This window comes from Gymnoscopelus braueri (assembly GCF_963280865.1).
Source record: "Gymnoscopelus braueri genome assembly, chromosome: 17".
Taxonomy (NCBI): Eukaryota; Metazoa; Chordata; class Actinopteri; order Myctophiformes; family Myctophidae; genus Gymnoscopelus; species Gymnoscopelus braueri.
In genome coordinates, this window is record NC_137617.1 from 35,639,480 (window position 1) to 35,666,238 (window position 26,759).

At 40.9% G+C, this 26,759-nt stretch overlaps 3 protein-coding genes across 3 annotated transcripts in view; 2 read left to right on the top strand and 1 right to left on the bottom strand.

The window, feature by feature from the left end:
• LOC308103996 (zinc finger CCHC domain-containing protein 24-like) overlaps window positions 1-14,993 on the top strand; it is a 31,671-nt gene extending 16,678 nt beyond the window's left edge. The window contains exons 3-4 of the mRNA XM_080454238.1: window positions 11,986-12,150; window positions 13,897-14,993. Of these exons, the coding sequence (XP_080310364.1) occupies window positions 11,986-12,150; window positions 13,897-14,010 (279 nt within the window). The 3' untranslated portion in view covers window positions 14,011-14,993. The remainder of the gene's footprint in view (window positions 1-11,985; window positions 12,151-13,896) is intronic.
• Window positions 14,994-16,290: 1,297 nt separating this feature from the next.
• On the top strand, window positions 16,291-18,721 carry LOC308104912 (zinc finger CCHC domain-containing protein 24-like). Its single transcript, XM_080455554.1, has 3 exons — window positions 16,291-16,382; window positions 16,994-17,149; window positions 17,594-18,721. Exons 1-3 carry the CDS (start codon window positions 16,371-16,373, stop codon window positions 17,711-17,713), a joined length of 288 nt encoding a protein of 95 aa, XP_080311680.1. The 5' UTR covers window positions 16,291-16,370; the 3' UTR covers window positions 17,714-18,721.
• Window positions 18,722-20,084: 1,363 nt separating this feature from the next.
• On the bottom strand, window positions 20,085-26,463 carry ppifb (peptidylprolyl isomerase Fb). Its single transcript, XM_080454890.1, has 6 exons — window positions 26,187-26,463; window positions 25,466-25,496; window positions 25,087-25,175; window positions 23,829-23,925; window positions 21,228-21,303; window positions 20,085-20,591 (listed from the first exon to the last, which is right to left on the bottom strand). Exons 1-6 carry the CDS (start codon window positions 26,337-26,339, stop codon window positions 20,456-20,458), a joined length of 582 nt encoding a protein of 193 aa, XP_080311016.1. The 5' UTR covers window positions 26,340-26,463; the 3' UTR covers window positions 20,085-20,455.
• Window positions 26,464-26,759: the final 296 nt, after the last annotated feature.

Below are 26,759 nucleotides of genomic sequence, written 5' to 3' on the forward strand. Positions count from 1 at the left end.
TATGTCTGTTATTTTGGGTAGGCGACGCACATACGCATCGCAGCAATGTGTTTGGGTTTGAGAGGCTTTGATTGATGTAAACTTAAAGTTTAGCTCTGTTCGGGATTACTGAACAAAGGTGGATGATGAAAGATAACGGGGACAATATGGATGTAAGTTAACTTTAACTGCGTCACTTCAGAGGAAACTATGGAGCAACTTCAGAGATGTTTACACACCCCTGGAATCCATTAGAACGGTGGAAATAGAACGATAACAGCCAACGTGAGTACATAGGCTATAGACCTTTCCTAAAACTGTCCAATTTATTATACCCATGTGCTACTGTTTGTCTGTGTACCACGTAGGAGCGTTGTCGCAACATGATGTAATTAATTATTTGGGAGCAGCCAGTGTGTACCAATAGTATACATATTTTAAATGGCTTTCATATACTATTCCGGATCTGACTAATATGACAAGCTTATTGTGAACACAATAGGCTACAAATTAATATAAAAATGTATTTGGATAAAACAAGCCCAATGTGGCTTATAATAATCAGACCAGGCAACAGTGCAGACAGGTAGATAGGCTAGAGCATATATTGGATCGGGATGACGGCTAGCGCAGTCTTCTCTTAAAGGCAATGGCTTCTGGCACGGTGATTGGTTTTATCATTGTAACGCCCAAACCACACCTATGCATAATGTAACGGGTAGCTCAGGTGTTTGGCGGGTGAGGGGGGTGCCATAGAATACCGCATTTTGCGGGGAAACGCCTCTTGCCTAGTCCGAAATCCCTAATTAGTGGTTTGTTCAAATGTCCCTGGGAATAGGGCCCATCTGAAGCAGATGTTAAGAAGTGTGGCATCTCTGGAACTGTGTGTGCGTGTGTGTGCGCGTGTGCGCGTGTGCATGCGTGTGTGTATTTGTATGAATATACTTGTGAGGGCCAAATGTCCCCACAAGTATTGCGGAAACAACTACACTTGTGGGGAATACTTGTTGTTTTATGGTTTCGATGTATTACTTAGTTGTGTGATGCTCACACACAAAATAGCAGACCTACACTAGGTGGCCAGTGACTTTGACCAGTTTCACTTTCAAAACCTTTGCATCATGCGTGTCAAACAAACAGAATAAAATGTGTTTTGTTGATATAACAAGTTTGTTCATATAGAATCCTATCCACAAATCCACCATTTAACTTCCACAATCCACATTATCAAAAGCATTGGTGTTGTGTGATTGATTCTGTTTGTGTGACATGCACGATGCAAAGGTTTTGAAAGTGAAACAGGTCAAAGTCACTGGCCACCTACTGTACAAGCTCACAGCGTGTCACAATTCAATGCGTTGTGAGCTTGTAGATCTGCTAATTTGAGTGTGCGACACTGGCACGCAGTTAAATTCAGGCTTTAGGCCTTTTTTAACCCTAGCCCTAAATTTTAGGGATAGAGAAAAAGGTGAAAAGTGCTAAAAATTGCAAATTAGGGGGGTTGTCAATATCCTGCAGTGTTGTGTTTGAATTATACTGTAAACACACATTCTGCAGACCATTCTGAACTTCAACAAGCCATGCCGTGGTTAAGTCAGAGTTACAAATGAAGGACTTATGGAAAACATGAAGAGTGATGCAAACAAACATAGAAGCAATCATCTTGTCTTTGTTTATGTTTGAGGGGGTGGGGGGGCAAGGTTAATCCGTGTTAGTTTTGATGATGTGGTAAGAGTTAGAGAAAATGGGCCTAAGAATAGATTACAGTTTCATATTGTACACATCATTGTTTGATATCTCCATGTTTCCATTATGTGAACCACTTAAACCCTCTATGCTTAGTCAAACGGACATGCGTTCGTTGGCTCTGTACTCGGTCCCAATGGTGCGCTCTCGTTTCCTTCAACACCAAAATCTCTTCGCCAGAAAAAGCAGATCTACAAGCTCGATCGGTGGCTTGTAGATCGGCCATTTCCGGCGAATGTTCACCCCGAATAGGGGCCACAGCTAGGGTTCAGGTTTAACCACTTGAACCGCGATACTTTGGGGAAACAGGGAAATGCCATTGTGTTAAACAGGACATAAGATTGCTTCCATTGGCTAAGAATGGGGAGCGTCTCTCATTTCCTTGTGAATTTCCCCGTTCAGCGGTTTGTTCATCATTTCGTCTCTTCTTTAGTGGTATGCAGTGGTGCAAATTAACTTTACTCAAGTACTTTCTGGGGTAGTTTGTTCAATCAATTACTCACCACATGAAGCCTGGAATTCATATTCAATATGAATTTAATATCCCAATGTTTGATTAATTGAAGTAAATAGGAGGCCAAGCCACAACTATATCATACCCGTCGGGGGATATGAGCACCCAAAGTATGTGCAGTTTGGGTTATGCGCCGTGCACAGACAGTAGCCTACATCAGGGAGAAAAAGTGACTTAGTACTTGGTACCTACAAACAGTTCCAACACACACACGCGTGCACGTCATGGTCCGCTTGTTTCACGGATGTGGCAACACCGGCGCTTGTTTCACGCACATGATTTGGCAACCTGGGAGCCAGTGAACACAACCCCCCCCCCCCTATTTTTTAATAGTCAAAGTATAAGATAATGGTTAAAGTGTTTTAAATCTAAAATGACAGATGCTCTCCCAGTCTTTAATGGGTTAAGTAAATAATCTGAGTACAGTATGAACAATTCAAGCAGCAGAGGAAGGGGATTTTTTTGGTTGTTGCTGGTGGGTGGGTGGGGACATTTCTGCATTCAAACTTATGTGCAATGCAGGAATGCCGTGTGCAGCGTTTATGGCAGCGAGAGCAGCTGTGCATATGAACAAAACCCAGGGCACGTCTGCGTAGTTATTCTGCAGCATGTAATCTTTATAACGCTTGGCCTCACCCAATGCATAATATGTCCCCGTGCTGTCTTAATCTATACAACAGTTACTGTACCTCGGGCTGCAGTACTAGTCCCTATATGCAACTCCAGCACTGGCAGGTTTAACAGAGTTATAAAGTTATTAAATGGACAGTTTGGTATTTTATTTTCCCTACCAAACCCTGAGTTGTGTCATGAAGACATGGTGGAGGGTGCATTTAGCCTAGTTTAGCCAAATTCCTAGAAGTCTATCAGATTAAGGGCACGGTCACACCGCACTTTTATTTTACCTTTGTCAATAAAAATGCGTGGATTCATGATCTTGCGAAACTTAACAGCGGGCAACCATATTTTGGTGTGCCCGTGCCCTTAAGCTGTATTCCTGACCTATTTTCCTTGTTCTTTCCTTCGATCTTTCTTTCTTTCTTTCTTTCTCTATTCTTCTCCCCTTTCCTGAAAAGTACAAATGATGGGAGCTTGTATGAAAAGAAATATTCCACCCTGTTCCTTACACCTGTAAACCTGTAAAGGTGACAGTATAAAGTTGAAGTTGAGTTTTAAATATTAGGGCCGCCAGGTTGAAAGTTGTAAAACACATACACTTGGAAAAAGGAGACAATTGAAAAGAATAAAACGTACACTAGCCTATATCTCTGTGGTTGTCAGTCTGGGCATTTTGTCTCAGTGTTTTCCTTTCAGTAACAGCTGGGCTCTGCTTGTGTGACATCGAGGGTCCTGTCCAAATGAAACACCATGGGCCAGAGGGAGAGGAGAGGAGAGGGCTTTGGGTTTGTTAGTGCAGAGTAATTGACCGCACGGTATCCAATGGGTTTGCTGTTCTCATGGTCTTCAGGATGGATTGATGTCCCGTGGGGAGTGGGGGAGAGAGAGAGGAAGGCGAAAGACAGGGAGAGAGAGCGAAAGAGAGAGATAGAGTGTGTGTGCGTGTGCGTGTGCGTGTGCGTGTGCGTGTGCGTGTGTGTGTGTGTGTGTGTGTGTGTGTGTGTGTGTGTGTGTGTGTATTAGTACAACCAGAGGAATTCACATTGTGAGGACCATTTTACCAATCACAAAAAATTAAACATTTTAGCTTTAGGTGTTGGGTTAGAGTTTTTTCTGCTATTTTTCTGCTTCTTATGATGGTGTCCTAAAAGGCTGATGTCCTCAGTAGTATACAAACGTGCACGCGTGTGTGCGTGTGTGTGCGTGTGTGTGTGTGTGTGTGTGTGTGTGTGTGTGTGTGTGTGTGTGTGTGTGTGTGTGTGTGTGTGTGTGTGTGTGTGTGTGTGTGTGTGTGTGTGTGTGCGTGCGTGTGTGCGTGTGTGTGTGTGTGAGAGAGAGAGAGAGGGTGGGGGTGGAGGGGGGGGGGGATGGGTTGGCTTCCAGGCTTTGGAGAACCCCATTGTTGCTCCTGATGGTTTCCAGATGATGGCAGAGGGAGGTGGCTAGCCTCCCGGGCCCCTCACACACCAGGAACACAAGGATCCAGACCCAAAAGTTCCTGGCACTAGAATATATATTTCTTTTACCTTGCCCCACAAGGAGGTCTCATTTGACCCGCAGAGTGAGTGTCTTTGTGATATAGAGGATGTGTGGAGGGACTACCTGGAAATGCACTTGATGGAGGAACACGTGTTTTCATAAATTCAACAAAGTGCGAGACGTAAAAGTACATCTTGATCTTAATCTGTTTCACATATGTTGTGGTTTCTAGATACAAAGATCTGTGATAGAAGATGGAATAAAAAAAAAGAATATGCTGAAGGGGGGTGAAAGAACATATGGCCCCATGCTCCTTTTGTACTCGGCAGCAAGTCATGAAATAATTAATTCAAACAACAGGCTTCTCCAATAACGTTTACATACTATTAAAAACAGATCCTCTCTCTGGGATGATGGAACAACGTAACGTCCAGTAAAAGAGTTGCGCAAATGCTTCACAAGGCGTTGCTGTCGTCGGGCAGAGAAACCTCATAACTTCCATATTTCAACTTTGTTCGTTTTTTTCGTAAATGAGTTCCCTACTTCGTCATACAAGGGTGTCGCACAAAGCTTGTGAAAATAGCCGATCTACAAGCTCACGACTCTTCTCATCACGTTGTGAGATTGTAGATGCTGCTATTTTCACTATTTTATAATAAAAAAATAATAGTAATAAAAATGGAACGGTTTGGGACATTTAAGGTTTCCACCCAACAGCGACAGAGGCCAGGGTCATTTTATTCACAGGAATCGTCCCCCACCCCGTTCTCAGGCCAGGTCCATTCGTCCACACAATGCAGTGTCATCTTGTGACAACGTCCGCGTGTCAAATGTCAAAGCAACATCTTTGTTGGGCCCGGTGGAAAGTGTGGCGTGTGCCATGCCCTTTGGTCAGTGCTCTACAGGCTGGTTTGTTTTGCTTTGCTCTGTTGAGTGAAAGCTGTTTCCTCCTCCAGGAAAGAAGATGCACTCTGCCCATAATGCGGGCTTAGGAGAGAGAGAGAGCAGTGGTTCTCAAACATTTTCATGTCAAGGACCCCCAAATTGATGCTTATTAGCCCGTGGGCCCCCATTTGAAAAGATATGACAGGGACCCCCCATAAGAGAAGATTTTTACGGCTCTTAGCAGTGATTCTCAACCATTCTAATTTCAAGGACCCCCAGTTTGACATGCATTATGTTACGGACTCCCATTTAATGGCATTTCTATCTCTGGGACCCCAATCTATATTGTAAAATCAATGTTAATTTAACTCAGAGAGTGTACAAATGGAACCAAATGGACCCTTACGGGTCCATTTGGTTCCATTTGTACACTCGCTAAGTTACAGACCCATAAGGGTCCATTTGGTTCCATTTGTACACTCACTGAGTTACAGACCCATAAGGGTCCATTTGGTTCCTAACTATTCATCATCTAGCTGGGGACCCCCTGGAACTCCCTCAAGGATCCCTAGGGGTCCCCGGACCCCACTATGAGAACCACCGGCACCGGGGAGAGAGCACTGTCAGATATCTTATCATGTGCCCCTGCCCACTATCCTCCCACAGCGCCTCACTGTGGCAGAAGCAGTACAACTACAGGCCACTAATGACTCCAGTCCACACCACTCAGCCATATGGAGTACAGTATTACAAGGCAGTGGTTCTCAAACTTTTTTATTTCAATTTCAACCCAAGTTTGGTATACATTCGACCCCATAACTCTGACACTCTCAAGAGAGTTACAGATCTGCAAGAGTCCATTTGGTTCCTAACTATTAATCATTTTGCTGGGGACCCGCTGGAACCCCCCCTCAAGGACCCCAGGGGGTCCCTGGACCCCACTTTGAGAACCACTGGTATAAGGAATGCTAGTGTCCCTAACCTGGGGGAAAACACTCAATGAAACGTTCGCAACGCAATGCGACACCTTGTGAGCTTAAAGAGATGTGGTGTAGAGCAGTGGTTCTCAACCAGTGGTCCGCGGTTCCAGGTGGTCCCCATGATTGAGCTAAATGATTGAGAGTTGGTAACCAAATGGACCCTATAGATCTTTAAATCTTGAGAGTGTAAAATGAAACCAAATGGACCCGTTTGGTTTCATTTTACGCTCTCAAAGAGTTAAATAATTGTTAAACATCTGGCATTACTAAATTTAAATATTGTTATTTTGATCAACGTTTGCCTGTTGTCTATCATATGGCGCCACATCAATACAGCGTGGAATTGTGGACCAAATATTTTTGGGTCTGAGAGGCTAAATCTCATTAAACGGTAGTCCGTCGCTCAAACGCCAAATAAATAATGGACCTTGATATGAAAATGGTTGAAAAAAAAGGAAGGGACCAAAAGACATCCGGGCGACCCAGGTCAACTAAGTATATAGAGGATGGTTAAGACAAGAGTTGAGAAACGTATACATTATAAACACGTGAATTTGGAAGTGATGACACGAAGAAATAAGCAGACAAATGTTGAACTGGAACACTATAACATTTAAGCTGATAAATGAGTCCACTTTCCTGATTGGCTGAAATTGGCAACCCACCTGAAAATGTATTTTCTGTTTATTAAAGAGCTCTAGAGAACCCCTGCTACTGAACAAACACACTGTATAGCAATGCTTACTATCAGAATACAGAGCTTTGACTTTCTTAACAAAAAAACGCCTCGTTTTAACCCAAAAACTACCTTTAACTCGTACTTCTAAATCTTACATACATATGGTCTCACTATGATATCAAAACAAGACTCCCATCCAGTTCAATTCAATCCTGGCTCGTCGCCCTAATTATGACATGCCCTACTTTTCAGCCCAAGTGCATTTAATTCGATCCAGCCTTGTTGGGGATGATTTTGTTTATGATTGGTTTAGGATTCTGTCATGTTATACAAGTGCAAGGGTTCATCTGGGTTTGATTTCCTTCTCCCCCCCCCGAGTTCTCTGGGTCCTGATTGGCTGGCCGGGGCCAGCTGGGAGGGGATGACAGAGAGCCTGAGGTATTTGTCCTGTTAGTTGAGCGGGCCTCTCCCATTGGTTCCCTCCAACTGGCTCGGGCCTCCTTTGTGGTCTCTGGGGAGCACAGCTGGAGGGAGGGGAGCTCTCTCTCAATTCTAATGGGAAAGTTGAACCTCTTCTTTTTTTTCCTTTCTTATAAATAAATTAAACCAGGGATTCTCTACCTTTTTAATTTGACACATAGTTGTTATTGTTGTTGTTTGTTTGTTTGCAGTGGTGTAAAGTAACTAAGTACATTTACTCAAGTACTGTACTTAAGTACAATTGTGATGTACTTTTACTTTGCTGGAGTATTTCCAATTGTCTCTATACTTTACTCCTACTACACTACATCTCAGAGGCAAATATTGTACTTTTTACTCCACTACAATTATTTGAAAACTTTAGTTATAGTTACTTTGCAGATTTAAATGATTACATTATAAAACATACATTAACCACTTTAGCCCTATTTTATACCTAGGCTATATGAAAATAGCCGATATACAAGCTCACAATGTGTCGCATCGCTATGCGTTGTGAGCTTGTAGATCTGCTATCAGAGTTGCAGAACCACAAGAGGTCTATTTGGAGTCCTGGTGGTCCCCAGACATGACTTTTAAGAACCGGTGAATTAAACCCGCTATTGATTCGCTATTCCCCTAACACCCTTGCCCTACATAAGCCATTAAAGTTTTATTGGAAAAAGGAGACTGTGTGCTGGTACAATGGATATTCCCATCTACACACCCGTGGTTGTTTTAAATAGTGCATTAAAATAGAATTTCAGGCCTATGAATGTGTGGCGAGTCTGGCGACTGCACCAGGATTAGAAAGTATAATGACAAATTTCCCAACGCGGAATATTCAAAGTACATTTGGCTGTTTTCCTAACTGATAAACCCTATATCAGCGTCACATTTCCCACTCCAAAGTCTCCAGTGATATAAAGTAACTAAGCACATTTAGCACAGGTAGCACAGGTGCTTTTACTGGAGTATTTCCAGTTTTCATTACTTTTACTTCTACTCCACTACATCTCAGAGGCAAATATTGTACTTTTACTCCACTACAATTATTTTAAAACTTTAGTTACTAGTTACTTCTCAGATATAAATTATTATATTATAAAACAGACATTAACCACTTTAGCCCTATTTTATACATAGGCTATTTGAAAATATCCGATCTGAATACTTTTTCCACCACTGAAAGTCTCCCCTCTTGACTTGGCCACCAGCAAAGGCTGCCATCAGCTCCCCTTATAATCACGCCGTGCTTTGAGTTGGCTGCCGTCCAAAGACAACCACGTAGGTCAGTCTCCTACAGTAAAAGGTGATGAGAAGCAAAAGCCAAACGTTTATTCAAAGCCTTATGAGTTTTTACACGTTGAAAGTTGCCCCATATTATTACATCTGAACTAATGATATAGCCCTAGTTTGTTGACGGCTTGTAATGGATGAAATTAAGGTGGTAAACATTGTACTCACGTCATCACACATACTCATCACACAAAATAGCAGATCTACAAGCTCATAGCGTGGCACCGAGTGCCGCACTATGAGCTTGTAGATCTGCTATTTAAAAAAAAAATCATTTGTGCAAATCTTTGAATATATATATATTTTTAAAGCGAAAGTTTGTATCTCAAATCTTTGCTTCTGGAAGTCCCTGGAACAAAACATTTTGAGATGGGGGTCCGCAGCCAAATACATATCTAACTAGAAAATGTGCTCCTCGGAGCACAGGTCTCCGCTAGCAGACCCGTGCTATTTTAATCAAATGAAATCACTTACCCTATCTTTAACCATAGTTTTCTGGGAATGTTCTTCTTTTCCTTTCGATGTTCTTTACAGACTCTTGTACTTTTTCTTCCAGAGATTGTAGCAATCTTTGCTGTGTCATGTTATCAGCATTTGTGGCTCGTCTTCGTTTTTTGTCATTTAGGGATTCTTTGTCTCTGTTTAGTGTTCTTTGTCTCTGTTTCTTAGCTTTGGCCTTCTGCGCCTTTGCTTCTTCATCAGGTTTCAGACGATGATTTGCTGCTTCTTCAGTTTGCGTAATGGGAGTTAGTTTCATTGTGTGATCTCAGCTGTGATCTCTGTTTGTACTGGATAGTACTGTTCCTGTCTAAGCTATTTATATATTTATATTACATATTGTGATGTCACGTGAAACTTGACCAATGTTAGGTGTTCTCAGAGGGACACACACACGCACGGACGGGTGATTTGTACTGGAAGGTACTGTTCCAAACAAGACTGATTGATCCTGTCTTACCTCACTTCAAAAAACATAAATGTTTTTTTGAAGTGACACGCCTATTTATAGAATTTTATTTCGTCATGCGTCTCGCTAGCCAATCAAAAGCATTGGTGACAACATATTGTCACGTGTCACGTGAAGCTTGACCAATGTTAGCTTGGCTAGGGGGGGGGGACACACAGCGGGACAGAACGAAAACATACTCTCCACCTCTGGCGGAGACAAAAATGTTTTCTAAATCCCAACAGTATGTTGCTATATCAGTGGTGCTCCAACTTTTCCATGTCAAGGACCCTCAAAATGATATGTATTTGGCCACGGACCCCCATCTCAAAATATGTTGTTCCAGGGACCCCCCCAGAAGCACAGATCGGAGTAATTTTTTTTCGCTTTTAGGCACATTTTCCACGAATTTTCAAAAAAATAGCAGATCTACAAGTATATCTGCTAATTTTGTATAGCCAAAGAAATCTTAGAATGACACAGATGCGTCCCCGAACCGGTCTTAATGGAAAACGAAACTGTGTTTATTGGGGATATCCATTGGGGAGAAACGAAACTCTGACGTTACGCACAGAGATAAGGAGGTGATAAAGGTTGTTGTTACCTGTGAGATGTGGCTATGAGGACACCACTGTGTGTGGTTTACTGACATTGAACCGACCGACTGAACCAAACAAATGGGACGCAGAGTGATTAGACAGAAATGGTGCCATGTTATTATAATGAGCATTAGTGAGGACCAATTATACGAAGAAAGGTTGAAAATGGGTGAAGTGGCCCTTTAAGACGTATTTTATACTTGCTATGCTATTTTCAAAAACGTTTTTGTGCTTTTTCTCAAATACATTTTTTCATGCATGTTTTACTTGTAATAGAGTATTTCTATATTTTGGTATTGCTACTTTTATTTAAAGGGATAGTTTCCATCGATTAGTCACCCCATGGAGCGGTTCCGGTAGGAGACACAAAGAGTCTCCTTTGTGTCTTCTACCGGAACCGCTGCCTACCGGTCCACTGGTCATCAAATTATTGGCTTAGGAATGTGACAAAAACATAAAAGAATATCCATGAATTCAAGTCTCCATGGGGTGACTAATCCATAAAAATAAAAACAAAATTGGGTGAACTATCCCTTTAAGTAAAAAAAAGAAAAACTAGAAAAAGTGCTCCTCGGAGCACAGATCTCCGCCAGGTCAGGTAGATTATTGTGGCCTCCTGGTGGCGCTATAATAGGCCAATGTGAAAAGGGTGCCATTTCTTATTAGGCCTTGCACGACAATCGGACACTGCATTCATGATTTGAGGCATTTTGTTCCAAAAATGTGGTTTGCTAAATTAGACCTGCTGGTGGCGCTATAACAGGCCAATGTGAAAAGGGTGGCATTTCTTCCTGGGCCAAGTGGGAATCTCTGTGGAAAATCTCACGGAAATCGGATGCTGTGTTCATGATTTGAGGCATTTTGTTCAAAATGAACCAATCCTGCAAACTTTGGAAGCCAATCTTAACCAATCAGGATGGAATATGGTAAATCGGACAGATCCGTGATGATCACATGACTATAGAGATACTGTCTACCGATTTGCGTGTTTTTTGGAGAAAATCTGTAGGAGTCATATCCAATAATGTGTTTTACAAAAGTCGGCCTCATGGTGGCGCTATAAAAAGCAGATGTGAAAAATGCAGGGCAGATGTTTTTCCTTGGCTTCTGGGGAGTGTGCGTGCAAAGTTTCACGCAGATCGGTGCAGTTATAGGGAAAAACGTGAATCGGCCTATTATAGCGCCACCATGAGGCTGTTAGGAAAGTTTTCAAGTGGCATTTCTTCCTGGGCCAAGTGGGAATCTACGTGGAAAATGTCACGGAAATCGCATGCTTCGTTCATGATTTGAGGCATTGTGTTCAAAATGATCCAATCCTGCAAACTTTGGGAGCCAATCTTAGCCAATCAGGATGGAATCTGGTAAATCGGACAGATCCGTGATGATCACATGACTATAGAGATACTGTGTACTGATTTGCGTGTTTTTTGGAGAAAATCTGTAGGAGTCATATCCAAAAATGTGTTTTGCAAAAGTCGGCCTCATGGTGGCGCTATGACAGCCTGATCTGAAAAATGTGGGGCAGAGGTTCTGCTGGGACATCCAGGGAGTGTGTGTGTGCAGTTTCACAGCGACCGGGCCAACGGTGGCGGAGATTAGCTGGTCGCAGTCAAGGACGGACACACGGACGGACGGACGGACGGGGGGTAAAACATACTCTCTCGCCATGCCTTTCGGCCTGGCGGAGACAAAAATCAGAGTAGTTCTTCCACCACTGGGTTGCACATTGTGTCAACCAAGTACACCACGTATGAATCAAGCGTTACTTTTGTTGTTTGAATTGAATTTGTTTTGTTCCACAGGCTCGACCAAAAGGTGAAGGCTTGACCCCCTACCAGGGAAAGAAGAGGTGCTTTGGAGAGTACAAATGTCCCAAGTGCAAGAGGAAGTGGATGAGTGGGAACTCCTGGGCCAACATGGGACAGGAATGTATAAAGTGCCACATCAACGTTTACCCTCACAAACAGGTAATGATCCATAATCCAATCATTCTAAAAGTTCCTATGCTCAAACTCATAATGTTGATAAAGTAAGTGCTGGCTCCTTAACTCATTAAGACCGGAGGCAGGAACGCATCTCTGTACCCGCTTAAAACATTGTTTTATACTTAAAGTTGTACAATGCAAAATCACAAATAACGATTTTTAGCAACCTCTGCTGGTCACTACCGTCACTGCATACAATTTCCGTAGTCCTCGATTACCCAGAATTCCATTCGTTTTCACCGGAAGCCGGAAGTGTTTCAAAAAGCGATCTTTTAACACATCAGGTGCCAGCATTTTTTCATAACAACTTACGTTGGGTGCCAGCATTCTCCCCATTGACTGCGCTTTGCTGTTTAAAGCTCTAGACTCCACGAGGAGCAAATCCATGTAAAAAAAAACATCCATTCATGTTGCGCGATGACCCTGGCTACAGCCTGGAACGATAACATTTCACTCGCGAGTTACAATGGGGGGGGATCGCGCATCGCGCATGACCGGTTTTCCCCACCGGAAACAGATTCGGAGATATAGGTGTTTTAAAGAAGGAAATAGACAGGAAGTGGATGGGAGCCATGTTTTTGTTTTTCCGGTGATCTATCTGGCCTATCCTTCTCAAGATCACAATGGGTACTCCCAGAGCTGCTCTAGCCCCGCCCGTGTGGAGAAAAACGAAAAAAACAAAAAGACATATTTCACGGTCTGGACCGTGTTCGGCACCGGACCGCTACTCTGCGCAAACACGGTTCAGACCGTGTTTGGCACCCGATGTGTTAATTGTTTTATACTATCTACGGATCGTTTCTCTTAGCCAGTGGAGCATTAGTTACCATGAGCTGTGCTTTCTTTTTCTGTTCTTTTTCGATCTTCCAATCCTACATTCTCTTAAAATCAGTGTGAGGTTCCTTTTTGTTATTAGCGCGGTAGTTCCTGGCCAAACAGGAAACCGTTGCGGTATTTCCTGGCCGACGTCATGACGTCGGCCAGGACGTCGGCCACGACGTCATGACGTTGGCCAGGAACGTAATTTTCCCGGGAAAGTCCCCCCCGTCCACGTTCAATAGAAAATATATAAATAAAAGGCTTCCGGGGGTGAAATTCATGGAGTGGGTGTTGTGAAACTTTTGCCACTCACAAAAGATATACAATTTAACTTTAGTTTTGTTGAAAACGTTACCTAGTATGCCTTTAACTTTGGCTATTCAAAAATATCAGATATACGAAAATGTGCAATCGCGACGCATTGGGAGCTTGTACATCTGCTTTTTTCAAAAAATATATATATATTTGAAAACTTGAAACAGGACATTCTGCACAATGAGTACTTTTACTTTTGGTACTTTAAGTACATTTTGATGCCAACACTATTGTACTTTTACTCAAGTACATTTTGAATTCCGGACTTTTACTTGTAACAGAGTATTTCTATATTGCAGTATGGAGCATTCCTAAGCCAAAAATGTGATGACCGGCGGAAAGACGCTAATGTCTTCGGTAGGAGACTCAAAGTTGACACTTTGAGTCTCCTAGACTCCTACCGGAGCCGCCACCTCGGTCATCAAATTATCGTTTTAGGAATGCGACAAAAACAGAAAAAAAATAAAAACAGTCTCCATGGGGTGTGTAATCGATAGGAAAAAAAAGTCATTTTGGGGGTGAACTATCCCTTTAAGTAAAACATGTGAGTACTTTTTCCACCACTGCTAACAATCTGTGATTTTTGCATTTCAGCGTCCTCTGGAGAAACCCGACGGGCTGGATGTGTCAGACCAGAGCAAGGAGCATCCTCAACACCTGTGTGAAAAATGCAAAGTCCTTGGCTACTACTGCCGCCGTGTACAATAACACTACTTGTGCGTTATTATGCCCACAAACCTCCCCAAAAGCTTTACCAAGAAGGGATAACTAGTTCAGTCACTAAGAAGACTTGATAAGAAACTTTTATAGTACTGTATTTCATCTAACTGTTTATCCCCCATAATGTTTCTTGACTATATGACACAGTATTAGAAGTTCACTGTGGTGGATTTTTTTGTACATTACCTCAGCGGAGTCCAATAGTTTTGTTTGCTGCGGTCTTTCTTCTTTCTTTCTTTATTTTAAATGGACCCTTACGACTATGTAAATAGGTATTTTAAGTCTTAATATTGAACAGTGCATCATATCAACTGTGAATTAAGAAAATGTGGATCTGTTGACATCTTTTCTCAACGGGCAACCCGTTTGACCCAAGAGTTTACTTTGGACTGAAATGTTGGTTTCCACTTGTATGTATATTATAGAAATAACTTTATGGAAAATAGACATTGTGTACCATGATATTGTCTGTATAAAATATGCAACAGTTCTTTACTAAAAAGGGATAATTTGTGTATCTGTATTATGATCAGTGTTATAGATGGTACCATTTTATATATATTTGAAAAGCCATTATTGTTTTGATGATTATTATTACCGCATCATGTGAAGGACTCTATTAACCAAGTAACACTTATATCTTTTTAGGTTCCAAACGTTTTAAGAAATCACAGCACCCTCTTCCCCTCCCAAGTGTGTGTGTATGTGGGGAGATTATACCTACACCTAGTGCTAGAAAACACCAAAGTGCTCTTTTAAGACCTGGCAATAGCCCAATAGCCATGTTTACTGGAACAATACTGCACAACACAAAATGATAATGGAAGGCTGGATGTGCGGGCTTTGATCTTAACGTTTTATTTTTATTTTTACAAAGTTCTGTCAAGTAAACTTCAGATAAAAGGGAAAATCGGACCTCTTGTTTGCGTTTAAACACCATTTTATGTGCCTTAAGTCTGAGTACCCCATGACAAGGATTTAATTATATATTTGGAAATGTTTGTATTAAAATATATTCAACAATTTATTGGCTTTCATGCGTTTTTTTCTTATGTTCAGTGAATCCTGAGGGGCGGCGTGCAAGATTATAACTCATCCAAAAATAAAAATAGCAGATATACAAGCACTGAGTGCCGCGCTATGAGCTAGTAGATCTGCATTTTTTTGAAAAATATATATATATTTTTTGCAAATCTTTGAATATATATATTTTTTCAAACTCAAATCTTTGCTTCTGGGGGTCCCCGGAACAAAATATTTTCAGATGGGGGTCCAAATACATACATTTTGGGGGTCCTTGACATGAAAAAGTTTGAGCACCGCTGATATAGCAACATACGATTTTTCATTTGTAGAACCCCCAGAAGCAAAGATTTGAGATACAAATGTTCGCTTTAAAAAATATATATATTCAAAGATTTGCAAAAACTTTTCACGATTTTTCAAAAATAGCAGATCTACAAGCTCAGTGCCGCGCTATGAGCTTGTAGATCTGCTAGTTTTGAATAGCCAAAGAAATCTAAAATGACACCGATGCTTTCCGGTGTTAATGGGTTAACCCATTCAATCCGGGAATGCGTCTGTGTTCATTTTAAGATTTCTTTGGCTATTCAAAAATAGCAGATATATAAGCTCATAGCGCGGCACAGAGTGCTGCACTATGAGCTTGTAGATCTGCTATTTTTTTTAAATCTTGAACATTTGTGCAAATCTTTGAATATGTGTTTTTTTAAAGCGAATATTTGTAACTCAAATCTTTGCTTCTGAGGGGGGGGGGGGGGGGGGTCCCTGGAACAACACATTTTTAGATGGGGGTCCGCAGCCAAATACATATCTAAAAATGTTTTCTACATCCTAACAGTATGTTGTTATATCAGTGGTGCTCCAACTTTTCCATGTCAAGGACCCCCAAAATGATATGTATTTGGCCATGGACCCCCATCTCAAAATATGTTGTTCCAGGGACCCCCTAGAAGCACAGATCGGAGTTAAAAATGTTCGCTTTAAAACATATATATATAGGCCTATTCAAAGATTTGCAAACATTTTCCACGATTTTTCAAAAAATAGCAGATATACAAGCTCATAGCGCGGCACACAAATCTTAGAATGACACAGATGCGTCCCTGCAGTTTCGTTTAATGGAAAACGAAACTGTGTTTATTGTGATATCCATTGGAGAGAAACGAAACTCTGACGTTACGCACAGAGATAAATAAGGAGGTGATAAAGGGAGTTGTTACCTGTGACCAGTGCCATCTATTAGAACGCAATAGAAGGCTCTGCCTGTGACCTGTGGCTAAGTAAACCACTGAATGTGCTGACATCGAACCGACTGAACCGAACAAATGGAACGCAGAGTAAGTAGACAGCAATGGTGCATTAGTGAGGACCAATTATACGAAGATAGGTTGGTCTTTTAAGCCATATTTTATACTTGTGCTATTTTCTAAAAGGTTTTTGTACTTTTACTCAAATACAAACTTGAATGCATGTTTTACTTGTAATAATAATACTTGTAGTATTGCTACTTTTACTTAAAGGAATAGTTCACCTAAAAAAATACTTATTTTCTATCAATTACACACACCATGAAGCCTTGAATTCATGGAGATTTTTTTGTTTTTGATGCATTCCTGAGCCAATAATTTGATGACGGGTGTATTTCCGGTAGGAGACTCAAAGAGTCTACTTTGAGTCTCCTACCGGATACAATAGCATATTTCCGCCTGTAATCAAATAATTGGCTTAGGAATGTGACAAAAACAAAAAAATCAACATGAATTCAATGCTTCATGATGTGTGTAATTTATAGAAAATAAGTATTTTTTTTAGTGAACTACTCCTTTAAGAAAAAATCTAATCAGTTCTTCCACCATGGGTTGCACCTCGATCGTGTCAACCAAGTACACCACGTATAAATCACGCGTTACTTTTTTTTTGTTTGAATTGAATTTGTTTTGTTCCACAGGCTGGTGCAGGTTTGACCCCCTATCAGGGAAAGGGGAGGTGCTTTGGAGAGTACAGATGTACTGAGTGCAGTAGGAAGTGGATGAGTGGGAACTCCTGGGCCGACATGGGACAGGAATGTACAAAATGCCGCATCAACGTTTACCCTCACAAACAGGTAATGCCATAATCCAATCATTCTAAAAGTTCCTATGCTCAAACTCATAATGTTGATAAAGTCAGTGCTGGCTCCTTAACCCATTAAGACTGGGAACGCATCTGTGTACCTGCATGCGCTTAAACAATTATTTTATACTTTGGGCTATTAAAAAAAAAAGAAAAATCGTGAAAATGTGTGCAATTCTTTGAATATATATATTTTTAAAGCAAACATGTTTGAACTCAAATCTTTGCTTCTGGGGATGTAGTGGAGTAGAAGTAAAAGTACTGAAAAGTGGAAATACTCCAGTAAAGTACAAATACCTCAAAATTGTACTTAAGTAGCCTACAGTACTTGAGTAAATGTACTTAAGTTACTTTACACCACTGCCGATGGTGGAGGAAAGGAACCATGCAAGGCACCAACCTCACAGACTAACAATCTGTGATTTTTGCATTTCAGAGTCCTCTGGAGAAACCCGACGGGCTGGATGTGTCAGACCCGAACAAGGAGCATCTTCAAAGCCTGTGTGAAAAATGCAAAGTCCTTGGCTACAACTGCCGCCGTGGTGTACGATGGTGAACAACACTACCTGCCTTATATACTGTACTTCTTAAAATTAGAAAAAAATAAGTACACATTGCGTGGCTCTATCTCAAAATTCTATAAGGCATGGCAACCTTTTCTATCGCACGTTGATAATCTTGCACTTGAACCCCCAACGGAACCTGATTGAGTCTGTAACCTGTATATATGGCAGTAGCCAATCTGTTGTGTGATAAACCCTTGGTGTATTCCTGCTTGACACCTCACTGACGTGTACATTGCTTTCAATGAACATACCTGTGTTTATGTTGATAGACCATGGACTTTTTCTTTTATCAGACATGCAAAAGTGTCACTTTTCAGCTACAGTCACCTTTTTGAACCCAAATAGGGCAATTGTGTGACACCTGACCTGAAAGAAAACAACTTGTTGTCACCTTTTTCACCTCGGGGCTGTTTGCATGCCTGTTTTATATATACGTGTTATTGGAGATTTTAAGTTGTGTATTTGTATTTGTTTTGTTGTCTGTTGTTGTTTTCCTTTATGTATGTTGGTTTTCGCCGCAGGCTGAAAACCCACCTCTTCAGGAAACACTACCCTTCCTCTCTGCCTGACCTACTTGTTGTTAACTAGTTGTACGAACGCTTGTTTTCTATTGTTGTATTGTTTATTGGATCTTGTTTAGTCGATACACTTATTTGTTTTAGCTCATGCTCATTTGATGTAGCTATTTTGTGTCATCTGTTTAAGGAAATAGGTAGCTGATATATTGCACTTTTACCTTAGCGCTAGGTATACTCTTGGTTGCTTGTTTTTGCAGAAAATGCACTAAAGACTTCTGGTGATTAGTAGTTTTCGTTCCCTACCTATGTTGAATACACTTATTGTAAGTCGCTTTGGATAAAAGCGTCTGCTAAATGACTGTAATGTAATGTAATGTAATGTTTTGTTGTCTTGTTTTGCTGTTTATATCCTATTCAATCTATCTTTTTTCATACTTGAGATTTGTCTATCCTGTAACCTAATTATTTTGACCCTTTGGAGATACTCTGTTTATTTGCTTCAGTAATTACTGTATTACTTGTGAGTATGCAAAACAAATAAAATAATAAACAAAACGTTTAAAAAATAAAAAATAAACACTACCTGCCTTATTATGCCCACAAACCTCCCCAAAAGCTTTACCAAGAAGGGATAACTAGTTCAGTCACTAAGAAGACTTGATAAGAAACTTTTATAGTACTGTATTTCATCTAACTGTTTATCCCCTATAAATGTGTGTTTCTTGACAATATGACAGTTTTAGAAGTTCACTGTAGTTAGTGGATGTTTTTGTACAATACCTCAGCGGAGTCCAATAGGTTTGTTTGCTGCGGTCTTGTACATGTGTTTGTTTGTTTCTTTATTTTAAATGGACCCTTACGACTATGTAAATAGGTATTTTAAGTCTTAATATTGAACAGTGCATCATATCAACTGTGAATTAAGAAAATGTGGATCTGGTGACATCTTTTCTCAACGGGCAACCCGTTTGACCCAAGAGTTTGGACTGAAATGTTCGGTTTCCACTTTGTATGTATATTACAGAAATAACTTTATGGAAAATAGACATTGTGTACCACGATATTGTCTGTATAAAATATGCAAAAATTCTTTACTAAAAAGGGATAAATTGTGTATCTGTATTATGATTATGATAGTCCAATAGCCATGTTTACTGGAACAATACTGCACAACACAAAAAGATAATGGAAGGCTGGATGTGCGGGCTTTGATCTTAAAGTCTTTTTTTACAAAGTTCTGTCTAGTAAACTTCAGATTAAAAAGGGAAAATCTGACCTCTTGTTTGCGTAAAAACACCATTTTATGTGCCTTAAGTCTGAGTACCCCATGAAATGGATTTAATTATATATTTGAAAATGTTTCTATTAAATATATTCAACAATTTCTTGGCGTTTTGTTTTTCTTTATGTTCAGTGAATCCTGCGGGAGGGCGTGCAAGATTATAACTCATGCAAACTTGTTTTCTTCACAATATAATACAAAAACTCATGAAACCCATTAAACAAATGGGAAAGCATGTGTCATTTTATATTATTGCGTTGGCTATTCAAAAATAGCAGATATACAAGCTCACAGCGATGCGAGCTTGTACATCTGCTATTTTTGAACATTTTTTTTAAATCTTGAAAGTGTGAGAACAACTGATTTAGAAGGCATTTGCAGAATCGGCCTCAGGTCTTTATGTGTTAATATTCTGGCCAGATTATGGCAAAGGCAATAACAAATCCTATACTAGTTCAAGATATACTATAGGTCAGAATAATCACTATACTTCCCTTGAGTCTAGTGTTCATCACATCGCCCTGCTCAACGGTGTGGAACAGATGAGACAAAATGCACAAATAAATTATTGTATTTTAATATGACGAAATGTAGCCCTGAATGAAATGCATGACGAAGCAGTGTACACTTCACACACTTTGTTTTTATAATCCCACGTTCACATTGTTAAGTGCTTTGTTCAAACACGACCCGTAAAGTATGGAAATTCTACCCAAGAATCCACTACTAAGGCAAAACCAAAGTGTAAAAAACAAAAGTACTGAGACTGACACCGTATCCCTGTTAGGTAAACTACCGCCAACACCCAGGGGTGCCGCGGTGCACCCTGAACCAAACAGTAGAGCCACTGTGTGACTTGACCATTTCACATTGAAATCACAGTAGGGGGGTGGCGAGGCCGACGAGACCATGTCGGCTCTCCGGCTCGAGATCTAGTCCAGCTCTCCACAATCTGTGATAGTGATCCTCTTGGAGGTACGCCCAGACCGAGACCCGAAGGCCTCCACTTTCTTGACCACCTCCAATCCGTCCTTGACACTGCCAAAGACAACATGCCTGCCATCCAGCCTAAAAGGGAAGAATGAAGAGGGTTTATTATTATCATTATCACCGCCCCCGGACAGTGTCAAAATTCATGTTACTCTTAACCCAGTGCTTCTCCAATCTTTTTTCATTTCAAGGACCCCCCCCGGTTTGGTATGCGTTAAGTCCACCGCCATTTTGATGAAGTGTTTTGTTTTATCTGTGAACCCCAATCTACACGGTCAAATTTAACTCTGAGAAGTTTATAAACTGACCCTTACTGGGTCCATTCAGTTCTGTACTTTGTATACTCTCAAGAGTTACAGATCTGTTAAGGGCCCATTTGGAATCCTGGTGGTCCACGGACCTGACATTGAGAACTGGTGCTCTAGAGCCCATTGGTTCTCGTAGTAGAGTCCGGGACCGCCATGGGTCTTTGGGGGGGGGGGGGGGGGGTTCCAGGGGGAATGTGTTAATATAGCATCACAATTTTAACCATTTCAACCTTTTATACTTTGGCTATTCAAAAATAGCAGATATACAAGCTCATAGCGCGGCTAACAGGATATTTTGAGATGGGGGTCCGCGGCCAAATACATATCATTTTGGGGGTCCTTGACATGAAAAAGTTTGAGAAACGGTGCTCTAGGCCCTTGCGATGTTCTGCGTCTCAGCACATACCATTCTGTTTTAGCGGTGCAGATGAAGAACTGAGATCCATTGGTGTTGGCTCCGGCGTTGGCCATGGACAAGATGCCTAAGACACAAGGATAAGAACAGTCAGTGGTGTAAAGTAACTAAGTACATTTACTCACGTTCTGTACTACACGTTCTGTGCATGCGTGTGTGCGTGTGTGCATGCGCACACGCACACATGCACACATGCACACATGTGTGTCGTCGTGGACACTGGATAGTAACCATAGACTGTAACCCATGAAAATATCTATTCTCCCCCTATCGGTTAACAACTCGGACGGCGCTGATTCGACTAGCAGACCTTCGGCCGGTTGGGCGCGCCTCCTCGGCCCCAAGCTCTGCTGAGTCGGCGAGCCTCCGTCATGGACAATAACTATTATCACGTGTGCGTGTGAACGCGTGTTCAGCGTTCCCCTAGCGTAGCTTCCTGGTTGCTATGTGGGGGGGAACAACAAAAGCCAGGTCGGCCTCGCATCAAAGCCCCGCCTCGCGCCTCCTCCTCGCGCCGCCTCGTATCAAAGCCCTGCTTCGCGCCTCCTCCTCCTCCTCCTCACGCCGCCTCGTATCAAAGCCCCGCCTCGCGCCGCCTCCTCCTCCTCCTCCACGCGAGCCTCGCGTAAAAAAAAACCTGTCTCGAAAAGCCCGAAGCCCCGCGCCTAAAAGCGAGCGCTCCTCTTTCAATTTCCCTAGAATGACAATTTCCCTGTGACATATATACACTTCACGTATTCTAAAATATCCAATCTACAAGCTTGCGGTGCATTGTGAGCTTGTAGATCAGCTATTTTCTAACAAGTTGGTACTGTACGTATATTTTGATGGCAATGCTTTTGTACTTTTACTTAAAGGTAGGGTAAGTGATATTCTTTATCATAGCAGTCATTGCTATAGAGTGTTTGTTCGGTACCATGTCTCCATGTCTCTCCAGCGCTTTATTAAAGAGAAAATGCATTTTCAGGTTGGGATACCAATTTTATCCAATCAGGAAAGAGAATTCACACAGGATACCGATTAAACCAGTGGAATTGGAAGTGATGACACAAAGAAATGAGCAGACACAATTGCAACTGGAACATGTTAAGCTGATAAATGGGTACTCTCTCCTGATTGGCTGGAATTTTGTCACCCACTTGAAATTTTATTTCCTGTTTATTAAAGAGCTGGAGAGACAGGGAGACTCCTGTTACTGAACAAACACTCTATAGCAATGATTACTATGAGAATATAGTGCTTTAACCTTTTAACAAAATACTTTTTTGTTTTTACCAAAAAATATCACTTACCATACCTTTAAGTAACATTTTGAGTACAGGACTTGTAACAGAATAGTTCTACACTGTGGTAATGCTACTTTTACTTGAGCAAAAAAGAAAGAAAGAAGAGAAAATCTGAGTACTTCTTCCAGCACTGGCAACAATGCTCAGTTTTCCTGCCAGTCATGTTTCAAATCCATCTCAAGAACCAGATAATGGAGCCGGCATGCAAACTTTAGCTTTTATCAGCGCTGTGGACAATAAGGGTTGTAATCCGATTAGTAAAAATGATAAATAAAACATCCTTCATAGCAAGCCACAAATCCAAATATATCAAATCAACAACATTCATGGGGGAAATTACACAGCCTTGTTTGTAAATCCAAACCTCATGGTCAATTTGGGCAAAATAGGTCATCTCACACACACCACACTGAGTTGATTATGTTCAGGATGAGCGGTCCATGGAGACATTACTCGCAACCGCGCTGCCATCTGGTGGAGAGCAGGAGCTATGACAATACCACAAAGACAGCTGGTCTACGCTCAACAGCTGCAAGTTTAAAATTAACACCACTTAAACCTTAAAGCAGGGGTCTTCAACGTTTTCAGGGCAAGGACCCCCTAGCTGAGCGAGAGATGAAGCAGGGACCCCCTCTATATTGTATAAAATTGTGTTTCAGATTAAACTTTTTTTGTTTACTTGGGTCTGCTCTTTTTCCCCCCTCTACACCTATACCTCTTTGCCAGAAATAGCAGATCTACAAGCTCACAACGCCTCGCAGTGAGCTTGTAGATCTGCTATTTTTGGCTAAAGTTCTCCTCAGAAAAGGGATGCTAGGGTTCAAGTGGTTAAGGTAAAAAATTAAATCATATCACACAAAGATTTGGTGGACCCCCTGTAGTAACTCTGTGGACCCCCTAGGGGTCCCGGACCCCCTTGTGAAGACCCCTGCCCTAAAGATTTTGTTGACGGGGTCCCCCGGGGCTCCCTCCTTTTTTCCCCCACTCTATGCTAAACCTCTTTGCCAAAAATAGCCAATTGTGAGCTTGTAGTTCTGCTATTTTCACCAAATGTTCACCCCCAGAGTTGGGTTCATGTGGTTAAAACCTTTTAATGCATGATTTGGATTTCACAATACCAGCAATGTATGACAATTGGATTGACAGTAGATCCAAATACATTCAAATACATAATTAAGAAAATATACAGCACTGCACTGACTGTGTCTTCAAGTGGAATGCTGTCCCCAGGATAACAGTGACCGAGGAGGAACAGCCTTCATCTCTAACCAGTGAGCAAAGGGTTAAATAAATATACACACTGTACCTGCTTGAGTGTGCTTCAGTTTGAAGTTCTCATCAGGGAACTTCCATCCATAGATAGACTTTCCTCCGGTTCCGTTGTGGTTGGTGAAATCTCCACCCTTTAAAAATCATGAAAAAACAACCCTTTGACAACCACTATATCCACAACATCATTCTGTTTACGACTTGTATAGGGTTGTCACGACTACACATTTAAGTTGACGATTAATTGTCACTCGCACAATTATTGCGATTAACGATTTAATTGTATTTTTGGCATTGAACATTTGAACATAAAAAATATATATTTCTGTTTGCCTTTTAGGGTTCATAATCAAAAATTGCAAAGGGATGATATGACAAATAACTTAAACATACAAGAAACTATTGCATATTTAATCATTTTATACATACAAAAATAGCAGAAATAGCTATTCTACAAGCTTACAAAGCGTCACTTCGTGACATGTTGTAAGCTTGTAGATTTCTGCTTTTTTCAATATTTGAAAATGTGTGAACATTTTTCAACATGGAAACGATTATGACGATTATGCAAAAATAATTGCGATTATCTCAAATAATTGCGATTAGACGATTGTGTAAAAATTGTGACAGGCTTAAAGGAGAATTCCGGACAAATTAAGTGTTATCTTTGATGTCTCGTTACTCACCTAACGACATGAAAAGTGGCGTTCTTTTTTTCCATATATTCCCCTGTCGTCATTTTTTAAACCCCCTCCGTTGTCATAATGGGAGCGCGTGGGTAAGGGAGATTCGTCTATTATAACCGAGGCAAAGTTGTTTTTCTCTCTTCTGCTAGTCATTGTGGAGTCTCATGATAGTCAAACGTGCGTTGAAATGTCCTGCGAGGCCACCGTTAATGGCGAACGATTTAACACTGGATGCTTGTTTCTTTCCAGAACCTGGCAACTCGTGTTGCCAGATTCTGGAAACAAGCAACCAGTGTTAACTCGTTCGCCATTGACGGCAGCCTCGCAGATAGTTTCAACGCATGTTTGACTATCATGAGACTCTACTATGAATACTAGTAGAGAAAAAAACAACTTTGCGTCGGTTATAATAGACGAATTTCCCTTACCCACGCGCTCCCATTATGACAACGGAGGGGGTTTAAAAAATGACGACAGGGGAATATATGGAAAAAAAGAACGCCACTTTTCATGTCGTTAGGTGAGTAACGAGACATCAAAGATAACACTTAATTTGTCCGGAATTCTCCTTTAAACTTGCATTGAGGATTTACTCATCATGTAGCTTACCTGGCACATGAACTGGGGTATCACCCTGTGAAAGATTGATCCCTTGTAACCAAAGCCGTGCTCTCCAGTGCACAGGGCTCTGAAGTTTTCTGTGAGTAAAAACAATAGTTAAGATAAAGATAGTCGTGTTGTCACATGTCTTAAGATGTGAAGTCATTCAAGGTTGCAGCCTGCATGATATTATGTGATGCAGGCATTGCAAGTCCTTTTTTTCCCCACAGCAGCCAATTTGACATGAAATACAGGATAAATAAATACAGATATGACCAATGCTACTAAATAAGACTGTGTTATACAGAGTCAAGAGTGCTTAACATCTGTTTAACCCTATACTCTTTCATGTCAATATGACTGCCAGGCAGCCTAGTAGGGTGTTTACCTGCTGTTTTGGGCACAACATCCGCATTCAGCTGCAAGAATAATGAAAGAAAGTTGGAGAAAATACTTAAAAAAATTAAATTCTTTACAAAAGAATATATACAGACTTTGCACGTAACAATTAGTTATGACAGTAGGGAAAGCTTGTTTAGATATGCAAGAGCAGTGGTGTAAAGCAACTTACTACATTTACTCAAGTACTGTACTTAAAGGGATACTCCACTTTCAAATAAAATAAACATTAAAAAAATATATTAAAAATAAATGAAAAAAGTAATGGAAAAATCACGGCCCCTCACGCATTAGAGTGTCCTACTAATGTGTGAGGGGCCGTGATTTTGCCATAACTTCTTTCATTTTTTAAAAATATTTATTTTTAATGTTTATTTTATTTGAAAGTGAAATATCCCTTTAAGTACAATTTTGAGGTGTTTTTACTTTGCTGGAGTATTTCCAATTTTCAGTACTTTTGATGTATGTTTTGTGATAATAATACAAATCTACAAAGTAAATAACTTAAGTTTTCAAATAATTGTAGTGGAGTAAAAGTACAAGATTTGCCTGTGAGATGTATAGTGGAGCAGAAGTAAAAGTACTGAAAATTGGAAATACTCAAGTAAAGTAAAAAAAAAATAACTCAAAATTGTACTCAAGTACAGTACTAGAGTAAATGTACTTATAGTTACTTTCCACCAATGCATGATGAGAGACTCATAACTGACCTCGAAGGTGACTCTGCCTACAGGCTCGTTGTCAGCCGCTAGGTCAAAGTAAACCACAGGGTTCTTGTTGGCCGCAGCAGGACCGCTGCTGTACATGCGCGCTGCGGTGAACGCCAACGAACATACTTTGATCCTATTAGATATCAACAGCATCTCTGAAACGGACCGTATACGTTATTAAACTGCAAAAAAAATTTACACTGTAGCTACTGTACGCATGGATGCATGCAGTGCATGAACACCTGACTGTTATTCAAGCAGTTATACAGGAAGCAGCTTTGCACTTGCCAGATTGTGTGAGAGAAATAAGCATCCTGTAGTTAGTAGGTACAGTCATGGACCCACTTGTTCCTGGTTTTAGATTTTTTTGTTACATTTACAACTCTCACACGCAAATATAAAGTGCTTAACCCCGAGCCACGGATGTAACAAGTTGAGCTGGACCGCGATAAGTACCCGTATCTCCCGTATTGTTCAATAAAAAGCATTTTAATCCGATCTGCGGACATTTTCTATTATTTCTTTTTTAAAGTATTTTTGTAATGTTTCAGAGTGCAATGCACCTCCCAACCA

Bases quoted from the DNA above. Each gene is read 5' to 3' on its own strand.
- LOC308104912 (XM_080455554.1), top strand. The intron at 17,150-17,593 runs GTAATGCCATAA...TTTGCATTTCAG, and splicing joins ACGTTTACCCTCACAAACAG to AGTCCTCTGGAGAAACCCGA.
- ppifb (XM_080454890.1), bottom strand. From the start codon at position 26,339: ATGCTGTTGATATCTAATAGGATCAAAGTATGTTCGTTGGCGTTCACC. The intron at 25,176-25,465 runs GTAAACACCCTA...TTTTACTCACAG, and splicing joins TGTTGTGCCCAAAACAGCAG to AAAACTTCAGAGCCCTGTGC. The intron at 20,592-21,227 runs GTATGTGCTGAG...CTTCCCTTTTAG, and splicing joins TGCACCGCTAAAACAGAATG to GCTGGATGGCAGGCATGTTG.